Source organism: Lissotriton helveticus, chromosome 11, assembly GCF_964261635.1.
Source record: "Lissotriton helveticus chromosome 11, aLisHel1.1, whole genome shotgun sequence".
NCBI lineage: Eukaryota > Metazoa > Chordata > Amphibia > Caudata > Salamandridae > Lissotriton > Lissotriton helveticus.
The window spans coordinates 782,483,843-782,507,930 of NC_136072.1; the positions used below are offsets into that span (position 1 = coordinate 782,483,843).

The window sequence follows — 24,088 nt, forward strand, 5'->3', positions numbered from 1 at the left end:
CCTTGCCCCAGGAAGGTCATCTGGCCTAGGGGTGCTACTGACTAATATCAATGTGATGCTGAGAATTCTTATGTGTGGCCCTGCTGATGGGGGCCTCTGTTGTGTTATGTACCTTGCCTCATGTATGTCTATGCTGGTTAGAGTGAGTTCTATCGCTAGTCCTATGAGACCCCGGGGCGTGACGTATTCTAATGCTAAGCTCCTGGTGATTATGTGTTCTAGTCCTAGTCCGAGGAAGCTCCCAGTTGTTATATGTTCTAAATGCCAACTCCATCATGTGCACCTGCCTGGCAGTGGTCCCTTGGCCCTGCTCTGTACCTTTTCCCTGGTAACCCCTGCCGTGCCTTGAGCACGTTGTAAAGTGTATGTTCCTATGTGTCCTTCCTAATACAAAGACTATTTTCATATATACTTTGGCCTGGGATGTTGCCGTTGGTGGGTCCGTGCGCAAATGCTTCACACATGTCCTCCGAGATAGGCCTGACTGCCCGCGCCGCGTTACCTAGAGGGCGAGCAAGGGTCGACTTTACATAGGAGTGGCGGTCTCTGACTGGTTGTGGTGCAAGCCCTGGCCGGCCGGGGGTCCCATTTCCTACAGTGTGTGGCTCTGGGAGTGTGTTTTTTATGCCTCTGGGGGTGTGTGTCTGTGGCTCTGGGGGTGGGTGTGTGTGGCTCTGGGGGGGTGTGTGTGTGTGGCTCTGGGGGGGTGTGTGTGTGTGGCTCTGGGGGGGGGGGTAGTGGGGGGGGCTCTGGGTGTATGTGTGTGTGTGGGTGGGTGTGGCTCTGGGTGTGTGGGTCTGGGTGGGTGTGCGCGTGGCTCTGGGTGGGTGTGCGCGTGGCTCTGGGTGGGTGTGCGCGTGGCTCTGGGTGGGTGTGCGCGTGGCTCTGGGTGGGTGTGCGCGTGGCTCTGGGTGGGTGTGTGTGTGTGTGTGTGTGGCTCCGGGGGTGTGTGTGGCTCTGTGTGTGTGTGTGTGTGTGTGGCTCTGGGTGTGTGTGTGTGTGTGGCTGTAGGTGTGTGTGTGTGGCTCTAGGTGTGTGTGTGTGGCTCTAGGTGTGTGTGTGGCTCTAGGTGTGTGTGTGTGTGGCTCTAGGTGTGTGTGTGTGTGGCTCTAGGTGTGTGTGTGTGTGGCTCTAGGTGTGTGTGTGTGGCTCTAGGTGTGTGTGTGTGGCTCTAGGTGTGTGTGTGTGTGGGTCTCTGGGTGTGTGTGTGGGTATGGCTCTGGGTGTGTGTGTGGGTGTGTGGCTCTGTGTGGGTGTGTGGCTCTGTGTGGGTGTGTGGCTCTGGGTGGGTGTGTGCGTGGCTCTGGGTGGGTGTGTGCGTGGCACTGGGTGGGTGTGTGCGTGGCTCTGGGTGGGTGTGTGCGCGGCTCTGGGTGTGGCTCTGTGTGTGTGGCTCTGGGTGTGTGTGGCTCTGGGTGTGTGTGGCTCTGGGTGTGTGTGGCTCTGGGTGTGTGTGGCTCTGGGTGTGTGTGGCTCTGGGTGTGTGTGGCTCTGGGTGTGTGTGGCTCTGGGTGTGTGTGTGTGCGGCTCTGGGTGTGTGTGTGTGTGCGGCTCTGGGTGTGTGTGTGTGTGCGGCTCTGGGTGTGTGTGTGTGTGCGGCTCTGGGTGTGTGTGTGTGTGCGGCTCTGGGTGTGTGTGTGTGCGGCTCTGGGTGTGTGTGTGTGCGGCTCTGGGTGTGTGTGTGTGTGCGGCTCTGGGTGTGTGTGTGTGTGCGGCTCTGGGTGTGTGTGTGTGCGGCTCTGGGTTTGTGTGTGTGCGGCTCTGGGTGTGTGTGTGTGCGGCTCTGGGTGTGTGTGTGTGCGGCTCTGGGTGTGTGTGTGTGCGGCTCTGGGTGTGTGTGTGTGCGGCTCTGGGTGTGTGTGTGTGCGGCTCTGGGTGTGTGTGTGCGGCTCTGGGTGTGTGTGTGCGGCTCTGGGTGTGTGTGTGCGGCTCTGGGTGTGTGTGTGCGGCTCTGGGTGTGTGTGTGCGGCTCTGGGTGTGTGTGTGCGGCTCTGGGTGTGTGTGTGTACGGCTCTGGGTGTGTGTGTGTGCGGCTCTGGGTGTGTGTGGCTCTGGGGGGGTGTGTGTGGCTCTGGGGGGGTGTGTGTGGCTCTGGGTGTGTGTGTGTGTGTGGCTCTGTGTGTGTGTGTGTGTGGCTCTGGGTGTGTGTGGCTCTGGGTGTGTGTGTGGCTCTGGATGTGTGTGTGTGGCTCTGGGTGTGTGTGTGTGGCTCTGGGTGTGTGTGTGTGTGGCTCTGGGTGTGTGTGTGTGTGGCTCTGGGTGTGTGTGTGTGTGGCTCTGGGTGTGTGTGTGTGTGGCTCTGGGTGTGTGTGTGTGTGGCTCTGGGTGTGTGTGTGTGGCTCTGGGTGTGTGTGTGTGGCTCTGGGTGTGTGTGGCTCTGTGTGTGTGGCTCTGGGTGTGTGTGTGTGGCTCTGGGTGTGTGTGTGTGGCTCTGGGTGTGTGTGTGTGGCTCTGGGTGTGTGTGTGTGTGGCTCTGGGTGTGTGTGTGTGTGGCTCTGGGTGTGTGTGTGTGTGGCTCTGGGTGTGTGTGTGTGTGGCTCTGGGTGTGTGTGTGTGTGGCTCTGGGTGTGTGTGTGTGTGGCTCTGGGTGTGTGTGTGGCTCTGGGTGTGTGTGTGGCTCTGGGTGTGTGTGTGGCTCTGGGTGTGTGTGTGGCTCTGGGTGTGTGTGGCTCTGGGTGTGTGTGTGGCTCTGGGTGTGTGTGTGGCTCTGGGTGTGTGTGTGGCTCTGGGTGTGTGTGTGTGGCTCTGGGTGTGTGTGTGTGGCTCTGGGTGTGTGTGTGTGGCTCTGGGTGTGTGTGTGTGGCTCTGGGTGTGTGTGTGTATGGCTCTGGGTGTGTGTGTGTATGGCTCTGGGTGTGTGTGTGTATGGCTCTGGGTGTGTGTGTGTATGGCTCTGGGTGTGTGTGTGTGTGGCTCTGGGTGGGTGTGTGTGTGGCTCTGGGTGGGTGTGTGTGTGTGGCTCTGGGTGTGTGTGTGTGGCTCTGGGTGTGTGTGTGTGGCTCTGGGTGTGTGGCTCTGGGGGGTGTGTGTGTGTGGCTCTGGGGGTGTGTGTGCGGCTCTGGGGGTGTGTGTGCGGCTCTGGGGGTGGGTGTGCGGCTCTGGGGGTGGGTGTGCGGCTCTGGGGGTGGGTGTGCGGCTCTGGGGGTGGGTGTGCGGCTCTGGGGGGGTGTGCGGCTCTGGGGGGTGTGCGGCTCTGGGGGGTGTGCGGCTCTGGGGGGGTGTGTGGCTCTGGGTGTGTGTGTGTGTGTGGCTCCGGGGGCGTGTGTGGCTCTGGGGGGGTGTGGCTCTGGGGTGTGTGTGGCTCTGGGGTGTGTGTGGCTCTGGGGGTGGTGTGTGTGGCTCTGGGGGGGTGTGTGGCTCTGGGGGGGGTGGCTCTGGGGGGGGTGGCTCTGGGTGTGTGTGTGTGGCTCTGGGTGTGTGTGTGTGTGTGTGTGTGTGGCTCTGGGGGGGGGGTGTGGCTCGGGGGGGGGGTGTGGCTCGGGGGGGGGGGGTGTGGCTCGGGGGGGGGGGGGTGTGGCTCGGGGGGGGGGGTGTGGCTCTGGGGGGGGGGTGTGGCTCTGGGGGGGGGTGTGTGGCTCTGGGGGGGTGTGTGTGGCTCTGGGGGGGTGTGTGTGGCTCTGGGGGGGTGTGTGTGGCTCTGGGGGGGGGGTGTGGCTCTGGGGGGGGGTGTGTGGCTCTGGGGGGGTGTGTGTGGCTCTGGGGGGGTGTGTGTGGCTCTGGGGGGGTGTGTGTGGCTCTGGGGGGGTGTGTGTGGCTCTGGGGGGGTGTGTGTGGCTCTGGGGGGGTGTGTGTGGCTCTGGGGGGGTGTGTGTGGCTCTGGGGGGGGGTGTGGCTCTGGGGGGGTGTGTGTGGCTCTGGGGGGGTGTGTGTGGCTCTGGGGGGGTGTGTGTGGCTCTGGGGGGGTGTGTGTGGCTCTGGGGGGGTGTGTGTGGCTCTGGGGGGGTGTGTGTGGCTCTGGGGGGGTGTGTGTGGCTCTGGGGGGGTGTGTGTGGCTCTGGGGGGGTGTGTGTGGCTCTGGGGGGGTGTGTGTGGCTCTGGGGGGGTGTGTGGCTCTGGGGGGGTGTGTGTGGCTCTGGGGGGGTGTGTGTGGCTCTGGGGGGGTGTGTGTGGCTCTGGGGGGGCGTGTGTGGCTCTGGGGGGGGTGTGGCTCTGGGGGGGGTGTGGCTCTGGGGGGGTGTGGCTCTGGGGGGGTGTGGCTCTGGGGGGGTGTGGCTCTGGGGGGTGTGGCTCTGGGGGGTGTGGCTCGGGGGGGTGTGGCTCGGGGGGGTGTGGCTCGGGGGGGTGTGGCTCTGGGGGGGTGTGGCTCTGGGGGGGTGTGGCTCTGGGGGGGGTGGCTCTGGGGGGGTGTGGCTCTGGGGGGGTGTGGCTCTGGGGGTGTGTGTGTGGCTCTGGGGGTGTGTGTGTGGCTCTGGGGGGGTGTGTGTGGCTCTGGGGGGGGGGTGTGTGGCTCTGGGGGGGTGTGTGGCTCTGGGGGGGTGTGTGTGGCTCTGGGGGGGGGTGTGTGGCTCTGGGGGGGGGTGTGTGGCTCTGGGGGTGTGTGTGTGGCTCTGGGGGTGTGTGTGTGTATGGCTCTGGGTGTGTGTGTGTATGGCTCTGGGTGTGTGTATGGCTCTGGGTGTGTGTGTGTGTGTGGCTCTGGGTGTGTGTGTGTGTGTGGCTCTGGGTGTGTGTGTGTGGCTCTGGGGGTGTGTGTGTGTGTGTGTGTGGCTCTGGGGGGGTGTGTGTGTGGCTCTGGGGGGTGTGTGTGGCTCTGGGGGGGGTGTGTGTGGCTCTGGGGGTGTGTGTATGTGTGGCTCTGGGTGTGTGGGGGGGGCTCTGTGTGTGGCTCTGTGTGTGTGTGTGGCTCTGTGTGTGTGTGGCTCCGTGTGTGTGTGGCTCCGTGTGTGTGTGGCTCCGTGTGTGTGTGGCTCTGTGTGTGTGGGGGGGGGGCTCTGTGTGTGGCTCTGTGTGTGTGTGGCTCCGTGTGTGTGTGGCTCAGTGTGTGTGTGGCTCTGTGTGTGTGGGGGGGGGGGCTCTGTGTGTGGCTCTGTGTGTGTGTGGCTCCGTGTGTGTGTGGCTCTGGGTGTGTGGGGGGGGCTCTGTGTGTGGCTCTGTGTGTGTGTGTGTGGCTCTGTGTGTGTGTGGCTCCGTGTGTGTGTGGCTCCGTGTGTGTGTGGCTCCGTGTGTGTGGGGGGGGGCTCTGTGTGTGGCTCTGTGTGTGTGTGGCTCCGTGTGTGTGTGGCTCTGTGTGTGTGGCGGCTCTGTGTGGGTGGCGGCTCTGTGTGGGTGGCTCTGTGTGGGTGTAAATGCAATAGGTCATGCATTTGCTAGCTATTAAGCTATTGGCATTGTAAATGGCAATGCCATTTATTTAACGATTAAGCTATTGGCAATGTAAATGACAATGCCATTTATTTATGATTTTTTTTTTTTAAATGTCATTAGCAATGCCAATAGCTCTACCTTCAATAATGCCGAGACCATTGGATTGTAAATGCTTGTTTTTATCTATTTCTAGGCATTTCTAAGTACCCCACCACTGCCCAATTTCAAGTTGAAATGTATATGTTGGGTGCAACCTCTGCACCACTAATTAGATGGTATTTTGTGGTAAGAACCCACCTGTACCGTGCAATTACAAGTTAAACCCCACAATTTTACTAGAATGGGAATTGCTTAAAGACTCAGATTTACCAGACTGAATTCCGCATGGTATTCCCTTTTCTGTAGAGTTTAATGCACACATTTACAACCTGGTCTGAGCAAAAGGTAAAAGTGTGCATGAGGCTATGGTAAAAGAGTGCAGAGGTCTGTTGTAAGGCAGTGTGACTGGAGGTAGTGAGGAGTGTGAAGTGAAGAAAGTTGCCTAGCAGAGGGGAGCCCTTAATGCGCTCCTGTGCATTATCTGAGGTTTGGGCAGGTGTTTAGGAAGGGGACCAGGCTACAATGCAGCATTTTGCAACAGTGATTTTACCTGCTGAATTTTTCGTCCGGTCCAATCGGGTGGCTACATGAACATCGGACCTCTTATAATTGAGTGAAATACATTTACACTGAGAATTTGCTCTCTGCACAGTATCCAATCAGGCCAATGTCTTTTATGGGCACCTTGCAAGTCGGCTGATTAGGCAGACAGCGTGACACCATCAGGCACGAGAAGCAATGAAAAAACAAAGTATAGTCTACCTCGAAATAGATTTTGGCGAATCCCAGTGGTTGAACTGGGCGGGATCTGCTGGAAAAGATGTACCCTATAACAGTTTTCATACCTTTTGTTAATATCGACATATAGGTGCCTTGGGCGGAAAGGGAATGTGGGAAGGAGGCACCTCCTGTTCTTAGAGGAGTGTGAGCGACTGAAGGCTCAAGGAAGGTTCAAGCGAGATGTCTAGCTCTGGCTCACCTCGAGGTCCTCTTGTACCCTAAAACCCAAAACAAGATTAAGCTGCACTTCTATGTCACTTCTGCCTACCACCCCTGCTCTAACCTCATGCACAAAGAATTAATAACAAAATGGAGATCTTTGATGTAAAAAAAAAAAAAAAATGAGTGATAGAAATGTCCATCTAGTGGCTGAATTGCAGAATGTAAAACCAGAAAACCTGGAACCAGTACTGGGTTCCCCGTTTTAACAAACTTTGTGATCCTACACAAATATTTTATTTCACCAAGCCTTCTTTGACTTCATCACATATGAGAACACTTTCAAATGTGTGAGCTCAGGATGTACTCTGTTCAAAAACCTCTCCTGTTTGGTTAAATAGACTATAACATTTGTCCATGCATAAAAAGAATCTAGGCCACACATACATGACAACTGACTTGTCTCTTAGTTCACCAGAGGCATAGTCATTATGGTGCGGGCATGGGGGGGGCATGAATGTTTCCAAGTTCATGTTTTAAAACTGTCACCATCACTTTTAATAAATGCCTTTCATTATAGCAATTAGCAATTATATAATCTGATAAACTAAGGAGCAACGCTGCATATGTTAAAGAAGAACAAGATATCCGTCACTTGATTTACATGCCTAATTTTTTCGAGGCTCGGTTCGTGCAAGAGCTCTTAAAGCCAAATCATAACTTTAGCTTGGCTCTCCCTATTAATATGTTGGTTGAAGCCAAGGGAGATGCAGACAGTGAAAGTAGCAACAAGCCTTTAGCCAGGATGCTTGCTAAGTGAAAGAAATTAAATGTATGCAATTGGTTAATCTGTAAATCTAAAGGCTGTTTATAAGCCAGCAGATAGCTTTCATTGGTGGAGACATTTGAGGCTTCATGGCGACAAGGATTTATTCTTTTTTGAGAGGTAATGCAAGTGTGTTGTCAGCCAAGTTCTGAATCGCAGCCTTCTCATGGAAACTAAAAATGAAGGTTTGCACTTTGTACATTCCGATTGCATATGTGTAAAAATGTACATGTTGAACACAATTCTTTTAACAAATACTTAGGCGCCTTGATTCAGAGATTGTCGAAATACAGGCACTTTTTATTGCACCACATAAATAACGTACCCCGTGGTACGCTGTTTATCGAGCACTATAAAACAGCACTAATTACGAGTTTTTGTGAAATAACATGCAGATTCTGTTGCTCATCTCTCCAAAACCTACATGGTATGTTAAATACTGTACACATTTCTCGTCTTACATTCTGGCAGGTTTTACCTGCCAAAATATAACCAGGGATGAGATATTTAGTGCACCTAGCAATTACGAGATGCAGTACACTACCCAAATCAGAATTACAATCCTTGTGTAAATTGCATTAACCAACTGAGCCTTAATAACAAAGAGTGCATTTGCCATCGTTACTTTAACTTCAATTTATTTTTTATTTACGTTGCGTGTAATATTTTATATAACTTTGCCCGAAGGACAAAGGACTGCAAAACAATTGCAGAATAACGTGCACACCTTAGCAAATTCTCTGGCCTGTCCCCCAACTTCCCTGCACTATGTATCTCAACCTCCAATACATTTGTTATGCACCGGAGCCTCTGCAAGGAATGTTAGGTACTTTGTCAGTGGCCGTCACTGAGGACACAGTTTAAATAAAGCCCAGCACAGTTCAGCATAAAAATGGGGTTTCCTTGAAGCAGCAGCAGCCTACCTAAGATACACAAAGTTTGGTGAGTCACAGAGATTGTTGGGTCTCACATAGACAGCACATGCACTGTCTCTTCGAGACATGTTTACAGTTAGTGGGCTACAGCCCTCCTAAAGTTTTAACATTGGTTAGCTTCAGAGTGGCTCGCGTTTTCTTCTTTTCTGTGTTCTTTTCTATTTAGCATGGCATGTGTGCGTCTTATCATTGTTCCTCCCTTGGAGCATGGACTAAGTACTTGTGTTCTTCCACTGCTCCCATTTTTGGAGCTACTTTTTTTTATTTTCAAGCCCTCCACGAGTGCTTGTGTTTACAGACATTCCCATATCCTATTTGTGGTGCTCATTTTCCCTCCCAAACCCTTCTTCCCACACAGTTACTGCTCTCCACTCACCCCATCCCGGTTTCATCTTAATCTGTCCATCTCCGAGACTGAGTGATTGAACAATATATGTAGTGTTTTGTGGTGATTACTCTGTTTGTGAGATGCCTGTAAGAAGCAGTCTGCACACAATGTATGCTAAATTCAGCACAGGCTGAGCACAATGCCCTGAATTCCGAACCTTTAAAATACATTCAAAATCAGAATATGTACACAATACAGGAGCGTGCTCGAGAGAAAAATAAAACTGGTGTTGGTAAAGTAAGGATTAGTCAACTTACATTGAGAAGTTGTGTGCTTGGCCGCTTGCTAGTTTGTTTGAAGAGATGCAGAAATGTCACACCACAGCACAGTGCCCCGCAACGGTCAGGAAGTGTTAGTTCCTACTTTCTGTTTTGCTAGGAGCTGCCCCCAAAATAGGCCACAGGGGAGGTCGTAAATGACCCTGCATGTTTTTTTGTTTATCTTACTTGTCAAGGTTTAAATGTTCAAATCCCATCACTAAGCCTTGCTTAGGTGTATGTAAACCCGTTCCACATCTTTCTTTGGTTTTTTTAGGTCTCGCCTAGGGTCGCAGCGCATGGGCTGTTCGCTCTATTGTCGTAAAGGAGACTTCAGAGGGGGACTTGAAGCCTCGCCCATCGTTCCCACTGGCCAGCGTCATAATTTATGTTAAACGCGGGCCTCCGATTGGAAACGAGCCTTTTTGGTGAATGGCCAGTCTCCTTCTCGGCCAGACCCTCCAGACTGGATCGTGCACTGGCGGCGTGACATGGTCTCCTACATTAGTCAGTGTAGGTCCTTTTTTTTCCATTAAAGTGAAAGCGTGATGGCGACAGCTTGCTTTAGTTTGTAAGCCCTCTTTTCTTTAATGGGTTTCCGCCTGCTTTCACTTTTAGACACAGCATGCTTTCCATCAATCCTCCGATTACTTCCCCCAGAGAAGGGCTAGAAAGCCTGTACTGGTATGCAAGAGCGGATGTGGGGAGAAGTTGTCAGAGGGCGAGTGCTGGCGCGAGGAAGAAGACTGGTTTTGGGTTACAAGTGAGTGATCAAAAACATGGGGGCTGAGTAGGGACACCTCGGTATAAGCTTTGTTGATCAACTCGGACTGGAGACATCCTGCGAAGCAGCGCCTGGTCACGGTTTCAGCACGGATTGCAGCCTCCGCTCAGTCAACAGTAATGCAGGAACTGGATTTTATGGCTGTTTACATTATTCTGTTACATATTCGGCAGGGCTTTCAAAGGTGATCTGTGGAGAGTTTATGTGTGCTGTGTACACAGAATAAACTGTAATTAAACACACAGAACTAGACAGGGAGCGGGCAGGGAGCCTAGGCCGAGAGAAAAGGGGTGAAGACTGCGACAGCAGCAAGAGGAAAAGCTGAAAGGAGTGTGCGAAGTGCAAGAAATGGAGAACTGTGGAGAGAGCACGCATGAGAAGTGTAATGCCTTCTGCCAGACCACACACACACCAAGGACTAGTGCATCCTTGTCTTCTTCAACAGCCGGAAAAATTTGCCCGGGCACCCTATGGGGCTGTGTACCACTACACATTGCTAGCAGCGTAGGGTGGCTCAGTGAGCTGAACACTCGCCACTGACAAAGGTTCTGCTCTGGAAGTCATGAGACCGAAACCAATAGGGCACACTTCGATCGTCATCTTTCCGTAAATTCAGTACTATAAACTGAATAATAGTAAGAGTTGTTATTTACAGTGCTTGGAAACGCGAGTAGAGTTCTATGACACTACATAAACATCAAGTTAGCATTCACGTCCAGACTCTTATTTGAGAACTTCCTCCAGCCCCCCTCTCTGCCACCTCGTTGACACATCCTCAGCCTACTCCCAGATCTCCGCTTCAGCACCCAGCCCTGGTAAAAAATGCTTAAAACAAGGGTTGCACACAATGAAAAGCTGAAGAATTCACACAACTCGTCAACACCAATTCCAAATAATCGGCGCAATACTGCAAAAATTATTTTTAATATTCAGCAAAATGTTTTAGGAGTAATAGATGTTTTAGATATTACATTACGATGAGCTAGACTTCACAAACCATACATACAGCAGCTAAATAAAATACAATAAATCAAAACATGGACAAATCCCATTAATATATCAAAAACATATTTTCAATGACATTTTGTGTAATTCTCTACGATATAGTTCTAATGCTAAAACAATGCAAGGAAGGCCTTTAATGAGAAATTAAAAGCCACTGCTGCTTGGGTAGTTCTGGAGGACTTTACGCTAAAACCAGCCGTAAGGTATGCATATTTGTGACGGATATTATTTCAACATACTTTGTACAGCTTGTCTGCGGACCAGCGCTTGCATCAGAGCACACGCAGCAAAGCTGGTCCTCTGTTGTTTGTGTGGAGTACATTCAAACACAGCTTGACGGGCTTTCGTATTATTTCAACATACTTTGTAGAGCTTGTCAGCGGACCAGCGCTTGCATCAGAGCACAAGCTGCAATATAATTTGCCTCTTATTGATGCATAATTTAGTCAATCATGCTCCACCCTTCCGGTCCTCTCCTCCCGCATAATCCTAGAGGCCTTGGTCATGATGTAAACAGACCACCAGTCGGAGGAAAGGATTGTGTAAATGGAAAGGCAAACAGTTAGTAAACAGCAATTGACAGGGTTCAGAGTGTTGGAAAGACAGGTACAGTGTAGCTAACGCACCCAGTAGTAGTAGGGGTTGGTGGTGCATGAAGTAAACAGACAGCTAGCGAGAGGGGAGGTAAGGCAGGGACACCTATTGACAGGGGTTATGGTGTGAAATGGCAGGCAGATACAGAAGGGCAGAAAGAGACTGCCAGTGGCAGGGTTTTGGAGTGCAAGGCAGAAAGATCGGCAGGAGATCACCAGAAATCAGAATTAATGGATCATGGGAAGTTAAAGGACAAGATGGTAAAGAAGGGCACGCAGATGCTGTCAACGACAGCCAGTGACAAAGACTTAGGCAGCAGGAGTGCAGAATGAGACATCAGCAAACAGCAAGTGACTTGGGACTCCCATATTTCTAAAATGGTATTGAATCTAAAAAGGGTGTCCGGTGTAATAACAAAAAATCAGCGACTTTCCATAAGCCGTCCGGTAGCCCCGGCCCTAATAGTCTACGAAGGGAAGGCTTTATCTTCGGCAGTTTATGGCGCGGAACTTTGGGGGGCAGAAAACATTAGGCCACTGGTAACTGCTGAAAATAAGTTTATCAGAGATTTAGTGTCACTTCCGATTTCTTCACCCTTGTTACCCCTATTTTTTGATTTGGGTAAAAAATCAATTGCGGACAAAGTTCGGCTTCGGCCTTTTTTATTCTGGGTCCGCCTCAGAAGAACCGAGGAACTAAGGGGGTACGCTCGATTGCTGGATGAGCTAATAACTCTCAATGTTTCCAACCAAATAAAATGGCTTAACAACCTCAAAAAACTAGTAGTGTCAGTAGGACTGGGGGAGTTTTGGGCGTCACAGGATCCACCCCCGAAAGAAAGTGTAAAAAAAAAATTGTACTGGGATTGGGTTGAGTCCAAAATTAATAACAGTTCAATCTTGGGAACGCTAACAACGAACTTTCTTGCTCATAAACCTCACATGAAGCTAGAACCGTTCTTAGATTTCATCCAAATAGCCAGCCATAGAACACTATATTTGAAATTAAGGTATGGCACCCTGCCCCTTAATGGTTTTGTGGGAAAATGGAATTCTAAGGGGGGTACTGAATTAAAATGTCCAGGGTGCCAATGTCCTGAGGAAACCCTTCCCCATTTCCTATTTGCTTGCCCAACGTATAAAGTTGTTAGAGCTAAATGGCTGAAACCTGTATGCAGAGAGTTGGGGGTTAAAGATTGTATGTCAGCCCTACGCATTATTACAACCAACACTGTTTCTTTGTACATTGTTTGCGGGGTGGCCAAATATTTGGGGGGTGCGTGGATATTACGCTCTAGATTGGTGAACAATGTGTAAATTTTGGGAAAGGGGAAGTTACCTTCTTAAAATAATTTCTGTATTTTTCCTGTTCCATGAGATGTAATTGCAGTACTATGGATTATTTGTTTTATATGTTTGTACGTTTGTACTTTTATGATGCATGTCCATCGAATAAAGTATTACAATCGGCAAGTGACTAAGAGATGTGCAGGTCACACAGACACTTACAGGGGAAGCTATTGGAAAGAAGTGGGGATGTGGTGTATGACCCCGAGGGAGCAGGATGAGTAGAAAGAGAGATAGCTAGTGACATGGACTGACAGGGTCGGGATGGAGACATCACCAGATCAGACAGTCAGTGAGGGGCTGGACGGATGATGTCTCCTGTGCATAAATATTTGCATTGCTAGGAACGTCTCTCGATCATTTCATCATCAAAGGTTTGTGGCTGTCTCCAGATAGTTCATTGTTTAATCGCACATTTTGAAGTGTAGTTGTCAGCCTGTCAGTCGAAGCATTTGTGCCTAATTTTGCCTTTATGTATTCACTCCTGTGTACTAAACTAAGTATTCAGTTTGGGTGATTTGCCGGGATCGCTTTATTCTATGCAGTGTCAGAAGTTATTTCAAAATATTTCAAGACGTTTCATCCAATTGTTTTCTAGTAACTTTTTTCCCTCAGTATGGATAGAGGAATGTTGTCTTTTTTGACTCATTTGTTGCAGCCACAGGATGTGGATTTCAGGGATGTACGACATTACAACGCATGCTTTTATCACGCGAGTTTTACAACGCATACCATTACAACGCATAGCGCTTTGGGGTGCTGGATAGTGAATAGTTTAATTTACTATTCCAACTCCAGTCCCCGTTGACACTAGGGAAGGTGTTGGGACAGTAAATTAAACGTATTCCCTATCCTAGAGCGCCCCCCAGCGCAATGCGTTGTAATGGTTTGCGTTGTAAAAGCTGCGATGTAAAAGCATTGCGTGGTAAAAGTTGCGTTGTAAGTGATGTTCCCCGGATTTCAGGCCCATGGGAAGAGCCCTGGTGTCACCGCACCCAATTGCACTTGTTGATGGTCTTGAAACTCATCAAATAGCATGTGCTTTTGCAGGCCTGAAACGTATGCTATCACATACTTTACAAGTATTCTAACCAGAGCTTTAAGTGGAATGAAAAAAAACTTGGAGTCTCTACAAGGGACGTGGTCGATGTAATTAAGGGTGTGGTTGAAATAAATAAGCTAAAAATCTGTGCTTAACATATCGTACCGCTCATCTGATATAATGCTGCTTCTGTCATTGCACTGCATAGCCTCATTGACATACAGTATTTGGCACCAAGCTTGAATGGTGTTATGTATAATATTGAATGTGGTAGCTTATATTGGTGTTATGTGGGATTAATTGTGGTTAATGTTTTGATCTTTCGTTGGCAGATAGTCTTAGAATTGTACAAAAAGAGACTCTTAGTTGGATTTACTCTGGTTTTAAAAACCTGCAAGTGGTGCGTAAACACGCAGTTTGTACTTCTAGTCCTTGCTCACCAGATGCAAGGCTGGCAGTAAGAGGTGCAGTTACTGCCAGCCTTGCTTCTGGTGAGCAAAGACTAGAAGCAAGGACTCACATGCTTTAGAGACTACACCCATCGGAGATGAACAGAGTCTCACTGCCCGCATTCTCCAACAAGACATTACAGCCCACAGGCAGGAGATACGTGCCTCTGTCTGTTCAAACCTCATGCACCTTATTCAACCTTCCCCCCTCTCCGCTCTTACTCTTTCCAGCTTCTGTCCTCGGCCCTCACATGCCCCAGCCCCGGGTCCCCACCCTGTTTTGCTGTGAACCTTAGACAGACTTCCTTTCGTCTCTATGGTTGTCTCTTCTCTTCCCTTATCCTCACTCCCTCTCCTCCCCTACCCCCCACTACTTTCTCTCGCCTTTCACTCCTCCCCTAATTGTATTGCTGATTGTTTGATTTAATGTTTACTTGTTGATCTTCTTCTAGTATATTGTTGAACCACATTGTTGCACTTCCTGTCGTCTCTCCTATCGTCTCCTACCGCATCCTCACTCTATTTATGTCTCTCCCTCCCTCCTCTCTCAATGTTTTGAGACTGAACTACTTTGTCTGATGCCCGATGGAGCTACTTGGTTTAGCTATAGGGGAGATGGGCCTTGGATTCCCTCCTTGGTCGTCACCTACCCAGTCGGTCCTTAGGCAGACTTCTTTTCGTCTCTCCTTATTGTCTCTTCCCTATCCTCTCTCATATCTCCCCTTGCCTGCTACTCTGCCTACCCCCTGTCCTCTGTGCCCTTTAACTAAGCACTCCTTCTCCCCTTGCTGGGGAAAGATCCAATATTTATTCTCTGGAGTCTCAGCGAACCCGCTGAGTGAGTCCACTGCGCCAAGGAAGCCACTCACACTTGAGGTATGGTATGGCACCCCTTGCCAAAGCACTCCCTCTCCCCTTTTTGGGGAAGGATCCAGTATGTAGGCCTTGGAGTCTCGGAGATCGATCTGAGAAAGTCCACTGCGTAAAGGGAGCCTCTCGCAATAGAGAAGGGATACCACTTCCCTTGGGATCACAGCTTACTGGACTTTGGACGTTGCCTTGACTCGTCTACCGGTTTGTGTCCCCGTCACCCTTCCCCTCTTCTCCCCATGCTGTTTCTCTCACCCTCCCCCTCCTCTTTCCCACCTTCTTTATCTGCCTACTTCCCCTACTCCAACCCTCCCCCTGAATCTCTCACCTTGCCTTCTTTTCCCCTTACGTATTTGTGCTTATTGTTTTTCTCGACCGTACAAGTAACTTTGTTGCCATGCTCTAAGAACTGTGTAATCTTTGTAACGATGTAACATCTGATGCTCATGTAAAGCGCTCTGATACCTCCGGGTCTAGCCAGCGCTATATAAAACTTTTAAAATAAATAAAATAGAAGTACAAACTGCGTGTTTACGCACCGCTTGCAGGTTTTTAAAACACAAATAACAATAACATTTACAATGCCAATAGCCCAAACTCTCGCAAATGCGAGACCTATTGCATTGCAAATGCCTGTTTTTCTTTTGCTTCATATGACACCAACATCACAGACATCTGCATTAAAAGAATTACACTCCCAATCTTGTCCATACATATCTGGGATCCCTATGGGGAATATCACTGCCTCGTTTTTTTTTTATTGAACAACAATTTCAAAGAGGTTGTTTTGGACTTGCGATGATAACCACATGAATATTTTTGCTGTATGGCAATAAAAACAAATTACCAGCAAAGCTACTCTCTTTGTTGGATTATTTGCCCTCAGCGGGATGTTTTTGGTTGTTTTTGAAATGCTTCCCGTTACATATATTAGTAGAGCGCATAAATTGCTATAAATAAAAAAGAAATATCGGTGCTAAACCTACTAGCTGTTTATTCTTGGTTCCGGAGTAGCGTGCTACTCTCGAAAATGCACTTCAATGACTCGTCAGGGGTCGTAGACGCAATATAAATACATTTACATTGACAAAAGTAAATAGCTCTCACGTATGCGAGACTTATTGGCTTTGCCTTTCTCCCTTTCTCCTCCCCTGACCCCCCTACACTCCAATAGGCTGCACCCTCGGGAGGCTCAGGTCGGCCCTCTTCCCTCCCCCTCCCTTCTGCCCTCCTCTCCCTTTCCTCCCACTCCACAGTATGCCCCACCCTTCATCACGTCAGCCTTACCACTAGGCAATACGCTCCTCGTCCAGTCGGCACCGTCTCGGCACCCCAATCTCATCTCGTCCCCCCTATTCCTTTCTGCTACTCCCTTTTTCAGTCCACCCCTCCGCCAACCTCCCCTCCCGGCTTTCCCTATGCTCCCCTCATCCCTCCCTCTCCCCCTCTTCTCTACCCCCTCCTCTCCTCACCTCTTTCTTCACAATCCCATGGCATCTCTTTCTTTCCCCCCACTCCGCTAGCAATGCTGTGCTGCCCCCCCCTCTAACCCCCTGGTACCCCTTTCCATCCCCCCCCTTCAGGCACAGCAGAACCACTTCCTGTCGTCAACTTCCCCTCCTCCCAACCCCCCCACTCTACCAGATACCGGCTCCCTCACAGCCACTGCTCCTAGCCAACAGGACCTCTCCAACCACCTCCCCTTTTTTCCGCCCAAACCTCCTACTCTCCTATGTCTCCTCACAGTCCTCCCCTCTCCCTTCTCCTCACCGTCTTGTTCCGCACCCATCCCCCCCCTAAACATGTCCATAATTCCTTCCCTTCGTGCAGTGCCATCAAAAACAACTCCCCCTTCTCCTCTGATACCCCAACCCCCGCTCTCAACCTCCCCCTTTCCCCACCTATGAACCCTATACCTCAACTCTCCTCCTGTCCTCCCACCTCTCCCTGCCTCCCACCCCCTATACCACCCCATCCCTCTGCCATCGAGACACCCAACCATCCGTGTTCTGCCCTACTCTCTCTCGAAAATAAGATATGCTCTCTCATCACCTCCATCTCCCAGCTTGTAGCTTCCATTTCACTTTTAAGCTCTAAGATTTCAACTTTCCCATTCTCATCAACTCCTCTGGAAAACTCTCACCTTCCCACGAGAGGCACCTCGACCCCTCACACCATTATAGCTAAGCAGAACCTGTCGTCCGCAAACATCGCTCATTCACACAAGCCTTTGAACGCTACCCTTCTTCAACCAGCACCTCCGAGTAACCCAATTACCTACTCCATTCCAACCATCTCCTCTGTCAGAACGAAGCTTCCACCCAGACACTCCCGTGCACCCCCATATAGATTTAATATCCCTATCACCCTTCTTTGCCCAAGTGCCCCCGTCACCAAAACAGTCTCGGCAGAACTACGCTGCATGCTCCACAACTGCAGATCTGCAATAAAACACAAACTCGAAATCGCTGATACCATCACCCTTCACAATATTGACCTGTTCTTCTTAACAGAGACCTGGTTCAACGATACCTCTCATTCCATGTTTGATCTCCTCCTACCCACTGGCTACTCTATTTTCAGGAATGACAGACCTATCAAAGTTGGGGGAGGTGTTGCAGTTATCTTTAGAAACTCCCTTCAACTCAAGGCTTTTCCCATCAGCGCATTCCGCACTTTTGAATGTCTATCTCTTGAGCTTCAACTACACCACCGCTCACCCCTTAGATTCCATGTCATATACCGCCCACCTGGCAGTGGCCCTTCATTTATGGAGGAACTCACTGACTTCATCAGCGACCAATACGCACAAAGTGACAATCAGACCTTCGTGGGTGACTTCAATCTCCACTGGGGCTCCATGCAAGACTCTTCCGCGAACGGGCTGGCCTCCTTCCTCTCTACAAACGATCTTACCCAACACTGCACAGAATCAACACACTCTAAGGGTTCTATCCTGGACCTTGTTATTTCTAAAGCAGGCATGCTTTCTATCGCTACCCCTATTCACGTAGACTGGTCTGACCACCTCCTCATTCCATTCTCTCTTCTCCTAGCACACTATCACTCTTGGCCAACCTAAGAGGGCTACCTCCGGGTTCCGTGACTCTAAAAACATTGACACTGCTTCCCTCTGTAAATCAGCTTTGCTGTCACTTCCAAGGGTAGACCCGAACCTAGATGTTGATGATCTCACTTCACAATGCCTCTCAGTCCTTGCAGTCGAAATCAATAGCGTTGCTCCTCTCCAAAGCAAAAAGAAAAGGCCCATTCCCTCAGCACACTGGTTCAGCAAATCCCTATATGAAGAAAGGAAACACCTAAGACGCCTGGAGAAACATTGGAGGCAAGCACCCTCCACCGATAACTTGGCCACGCTTCGTTCAGCAAGATCCGAGTACCACAAGCACATCTTCCTTGGGAAAGCATCACACTTCAGAACCCTCCTGGACTCAGCCAAAAATAGACCCAAAAAACTATTTGATCTCATCAAGACCTCTAACTACTCTCCCCCAACCTCCAAATTGGAGGATTCTACAAAGAAAGCTGCTGATTTCGCTGTATTCTTTGACGAAAAAGTGAAATCACTTGTGGTTCAGGTCGCTCATCCTACCCCTCCAGAGGAGCGCAAATCACTAGCCATCTGGCAGAACTTCGACCCCATCTCTGAAGATGTCCTCCTCAAGTGCATCCTCGAAACAAAGCCCTCCAACCACTCGCTCGACCCCATCCCCAGTGCCATTGCCATTGACTTCTATACCCTTTCTCTTCCCTATTGGACCACTCTGGTCAACCTCTCCCTCTGTCAAGGTTCCCTCCCTGTTCCCTTCAAATCTGGGCAGGTCACCCCTCTGCTTAAAAAACCCACTGCGGATGCGAATGACCTCAACAACTTCCGCCCCATCACTAACCTACCCTTTCTTGCGAAGATCACAGAAAGATGTGTTGCTAAACAACTCTCACGTCATATCAAGGAAAATGATCTTCTTGACAATTTTCAGTCCGGCTTCATCCAAAACTGCAGCACTGAAACTGCCCTGCTGCAAGTGATCGATGACGCGCTGAGAATACTAGACTCGGGGGGGTCTTGTCTTCTAATTCTCCTTGACCTTTCGGCAGCCTTTGACACTGTCAACCACAACACCCTCCTCAACACCCTTCAACAGAGAATGGGCATGGAAGGCACCGTGCTTAAATGGTTTGCTTCTTTACTTTCTGATAGATCCCAAATGATCAAAATAGAGGACAGTCTCTCACCTCCTTTGGCGGTGGGTCAAGGTGTTCCCCAAGGCTCTATTCTTGCTCCCACATTGTTCAATCTCTATTTGGAACCTCTGGGAAATCTCCTAAGTAAATCTGGGGTCAAATATCCCCTCTACGCTGACGACACTCAAATCTACCTCAAGGTTGCCTCCACGCACGATCTCTCTGTCCTAAGCTCTACCCTCGACTCCATTCATAACTGGATGTCAACACATCAACTGATCCTGAACCCCTCCAAAACTGAGTTCCTCCTCCTCTCCTCCTCACTTTCTCCTCCCCCGGTGCAATCATGGATGGACCAGATGAATCTGCTGAACACTAATCCCATCATTGTCGACAGCGCAAAATCCCTTGGTGTCATACTCGACACAAAACTCAATCTACTTTCCCACATTAATTCAATTGCAAAGTCTGCCCGATACCAACTGCGCCTTCTTTGGGGGATTCGTCGCTTCTTCCCGGTGCATGACCTCAAAACCCTGGTCCAATCGCTGGTCCTCTCCAGACTGGACTACTGCAATTCTCTTCTGACTGGCCTCCCCAAATCCCACCTATCCCCCCTTAAGTCTGTTCTACATTCAGCAGCTCGTTTCATTTATGGGGCCAAAAGAAGCGACCATATCACTCCCATGTTATCCTCCCTCCGCTGGCTCCCCATCGAGGCTAGAGCTATCTACAAGACTGCCTGCATCACCCATAAAGCCTTGCACTCCTCCTCTCCGCGCTACCTGGCGAATAAACTGAAACTTTCTGGAGGCTCTAGACCATCACGAAATGCGGAAAATCTACTGCTTGAACCTCCCACTTTCAAGAAGGAGAGATCGATGGCCCAATCCTTTTCAGGCAGCGCAGTGAGAATCTGGAACTCACTTCCGCCTCAGCTCCGGACCACCTCCTCCTCCCAAGCCTTCAAATCTGACCTCAAAGTTCTCCTTCTTCAAAGACATTTCCAAATGTAATTCATGCCCTCTCTGCTATCTGAAGGAAGCCCTTCAACCTTCAGCCTACTTTATTTGACTATGGAAGTGTCTTCCAAGTGTGTTCTTGTGGTTTGATAGTCTGCCTCTTATTGCAGTATTGTCCTTCCTCCTGTGTCTGGGACTCGTGGGTGACTTGCACCCGTCACTCTCTCCGGTAACACACTGTTTTCTACCTCCTACATTTGTTTGTTTTGACACCTGCACAAGTGCCACCAGTGCCTACGTAACGTTTGTTCTTGTGCTGGAGTGTCCTCCATATATTGCAGTAATATACCTCTATATTTATTCTGTACGCTTTTTGTAACCTGCACACGTCACTTTTTCCTCCTGCAATGCACCGTTTGCTACCTCTTGTATTTTGTTGACTCACGATTGTCACTTTTGTAATGCACCGTTTACTACCTCTTATACTTTGTTGGTGCACAATTGTAATTTTGCTTCATTTAATGTAACGTTTGCCTTTGTATTTTGCTCACTTGTAATGTTCTCATGTATCAGTTCTGTTCCTATTGTGAAGCGCTCCGACACCTTCGGGTAAAGTCCCGCTATATAAAAATGCATAAATAAAAATAAATAAATAACTAAATTGCCAATGCGTGTTGTAGCGTAGTTGTACTGACTTTAGCATGAGAAGGAGTAAAAACATTTGTCGCTCTCCTTTCATTCCGACTGCCTCCCTGTGCTCCCACACGCCCATGCAAAAACCTCCCCCACACACTTCCTTTTCTATTTTCCCACTTCCATTTTTAAACTTGCACTATTGCTGCCTCGTCATCGTGTTGTGCCTCGTGAAGAAACATCTAGTGTCTCCTGCTGCATCTGGTTTTCTCCTGCTTAAAACACTGGCATTGAACCTTGTATAACCCCTGCTGCCCCTCTGCTCTGCTGTCACAGGACTTCACCCTGAAGCTTCCCTGCTTGCAAACGTTTTGCCCTTAGCAGTGTGTCTCGCCGTCGGGCTTCTCCTACTCACCTATTCTCGTGGGTGGGGGGCGCAACCCAGGGGTCTCGCAGAACCCCCGCTGGACATAGAGCACGACTCCGTAGAAGAGCAGCCTTCGAGCTCCCAGCATGGTGCCACTTCTGACAGCGCCCAGGGAGGGTCAGCAACCGCTCTTCTACAACGGCGGTGACTCAGGGAGGCTGAGTGACAAATGACGCTGCAGGCGTCTTTACGCAGGACAAGCGAAAGTGATGAAGTAGGCGTGGAGTGGAGGGTGGTGGCGTTGCTTGCTTTGCTTGGGGCGGGGAGAGCTGCGGAGTGGCTGAGAGCAGATAGAGGAGTGGCCGAAGCCCGTTAGAGGAGGGGGCTACTTGAACCCGGAAGTAAAGGCAGACATGGAATGTTACAAACTGTAATTTTATTTATATAGCGTTTACTAACTCCTAACGAGGCGTCGTCATTCTGCTTCCAATTCGTGTCTATTTTCAACTCTTTGTTCGTACGTCTCTTCTTCTGTTCGGTATTTTATTTTAGTTTTTCATAGTGGTCGAAGTGTATTGAAAAGTATGTTCATGAGAACAATGACATAGCTGCCAAGGCTTCAGATTGCTATGTGTGACATTTTGATAATTTCAGTGTAATTATGAGTGACATTCAAGCGACTATGCGTGGCACTTTCTCACAAGTAAAATCAAGCAATGAAGACGTGGGAAACATACGATCATAAGAAATGACAGCTTTGAACAACTAGAAACTCTTAAGAAGATCTTAAAACATATCTGTAAAGCACCAGAAATGGAAGGGCACTAACCTAGTGCCCTTGCAACCTGATCGATCACATAGCTGCCAAGGTTTCAGATTGCTGTGTGTGACATTTCCATAATTTCAGAGTAATTATGAGTGACATTTCAACGACTAAGAGTGACACTTTTTCGCGAGCAAAATCAAGCAATGAAGACGAGCGAAACATAAAAATATTAGAAATTATACCCATTTGAGCATCGAGAAATTCTAAAACCTTACAACTGCTGAAAAGCACCAGAAAATGAAGGGCACTAATTTAGGGCCCTTGTAAACTAATTTTACTGTTAAACAAATGTATCATCATGATTCAGACTGGCAGACAGTGACTGCAATTAATGCAGACGAGCTGTAACTTTACTTATAGAACAGGCTGATTGATGACACGCTGGCCTTTTCCAAAACAAAACATAAAAAGCAATGTAAATAAAGTTATCCAGTCATAAAAGGATTATAACCCACAATTGCATATCATTTCAAATAATGCACAATAGGGTGTGTGCCTTTTATTTTGCTATCCAATATTATTGGAGAATGCTTGCCTGATGTAGTTCGCTAAAGGTGACGTCGTCCATTATATTATGAAAAAGTATACATGATGTGTCCAATTATAAACTGATTCCTGCTAAGTAAATTAGTGCTATTCTCATCTGTGTTGCTCTGCTCTCTGGCTCTTTCCTGGCCCTTTTCATCTTGCACAGTTTGTCTCTTTCCAGTTGTCAGCGTTTTGCTTACCATGTGCCTACTTCTCCTTGTTTGTCCCATATATTTCAATGCCTGTTTCTCCCCTGCCCCATGTCTCTTCCTCATTCCTGCTCAGCACCTGCTTTCCCTTGCTGTATCTTTGTCTCCCAAGTCTCACCATTTTCCCTCTCAGCTTCACCCTTTCTCCGATACCTCTGCAACGTCATCGTACTCCACTGTCTTATTATACAATCTTCCTATTCCTTTCTTGACTAGTCTCCCCCTCCCCTTCTCTCTGTCTCAGTGTGTTATCACAACCTCCTGAAAAAATGAGGTAGGGGACATTCTTCCCTCATCCATCCTGTCGTGCTCTGCTGTGACGTGAAACTCTCTGGTTTCATGAAACACTGGTCTGAATGCCAAAGTATTGGAATAAGGTGGGATGTCCCCAGAGACCTACGACTCTCTAGCATGATCGTTTACACACATCGAGTGCGGTCAGACCAGACAGCAGCATGTGTCTGTCATGTCTAGTGTGGTTTGTCCTTTACTTCAAACAGGACACGCTGCTACCTTCTTTCGACTTTTAGTGCAGTCACAAGCAGGACCTACCGAGGCTGCAGCTACAACAAAAAATACAACATCATAAGTTAACGTGCGTGGCACACACAGTATAAAAGAAGTCACTAAGCATTGACACAATATATGCATGCACTGCACAGAGGGCCGGCACTGCAGGATTGACTGGACAGTGGTAAGTTAATGGGAGGCTTTGGGTACAAAAGGCCCACTGGCATGTTGTATTCCGTGGAGCATACCTCACCACGCCACAAGGCAAATGCACCTGTCTGAACCGCATGCTAATTTTCCCATTTTCCTCTCGTTCCGCTGTTTTCCTTCTAGATGTTTCACTTCCTTTGAAAATATACTCTTGCACCCGTTCTAAGTGGCAACTCGTTACTCCGGCAATTATGGATCCTGCTCTGTATTATTACAGCTATTTCAGAAACACCGCTTTCTTATGTTTAACGATGTGTCAGTCTAAAAAGTGCCGAAGCTAGGTTTGTGGCGGAGTGTGGCAGCATCTTTTCAGAAGTGAGCAGTAGGTACACAATACTCTGACGCTCTCGGGTCACGAGTGTGTAAAAGGACACCCGAGGCAGACTACCGAGCATATGTTTAAACTTTACACTCACACGCAAATACATTGTGACTGGCATGGAACTCTTAACTTTTTACATACCTAGGGACCAGGCTGCAGTACTATGGCACTAGGCCACAACTCCAGCGGCGGTACCCCACACGTCTACTGAGGATTGGAAGCCTTCTAATAAGTGTTCATTACCAGGCTGGGAGCCCCGGCAGCAGCGGAGCTGCAGCAGAGGCGGGTTCGAGTGCCGGCTGCGTGAGCTGACTTCCAAAGTTTAAAGTATGCCACGCCCTCTCGCTCTCCCACAGCCTATAGGTGCGCGGGATAATTCACAGTGTGTCATGGCAGGGTGATGATGCTGAGAGTGAGGACTGCATGCGCGCCGGCCCGTCCGCAATGAACCCTGCTGCCTGCACTAATCACCCGCCG

The 24,088-nt window shown here is 49.4% G+C and overlaps 1 protein-coding gene across 1 annotated transcript in view; it reads right to left on the bottom strand.

Moving 5' to 3' along the window:
• The window catches only part of PCYOX1 (prenylcysteine oxidase 1), a 187,056-nt gene extending 165,738 nt beyond the window's left edge, over window positions 1-21,318 (bottom strand). The window contains exon 1 of the mRNA XM_078666718.1: window positions 21,055-21,318. Coding sequence (XP_078522844.1) covers window positions 21,055-21,154 — 100 coding nt within the window. The 5' untranslated portion in view covers window positions 21,155-21,318. The remainder of the gene's footprint in view (window positions 1-21,054) is intronic.
• Between the last annotated feature and the right edge of the window lie 2,770 nt (window positions 21,319-24,088).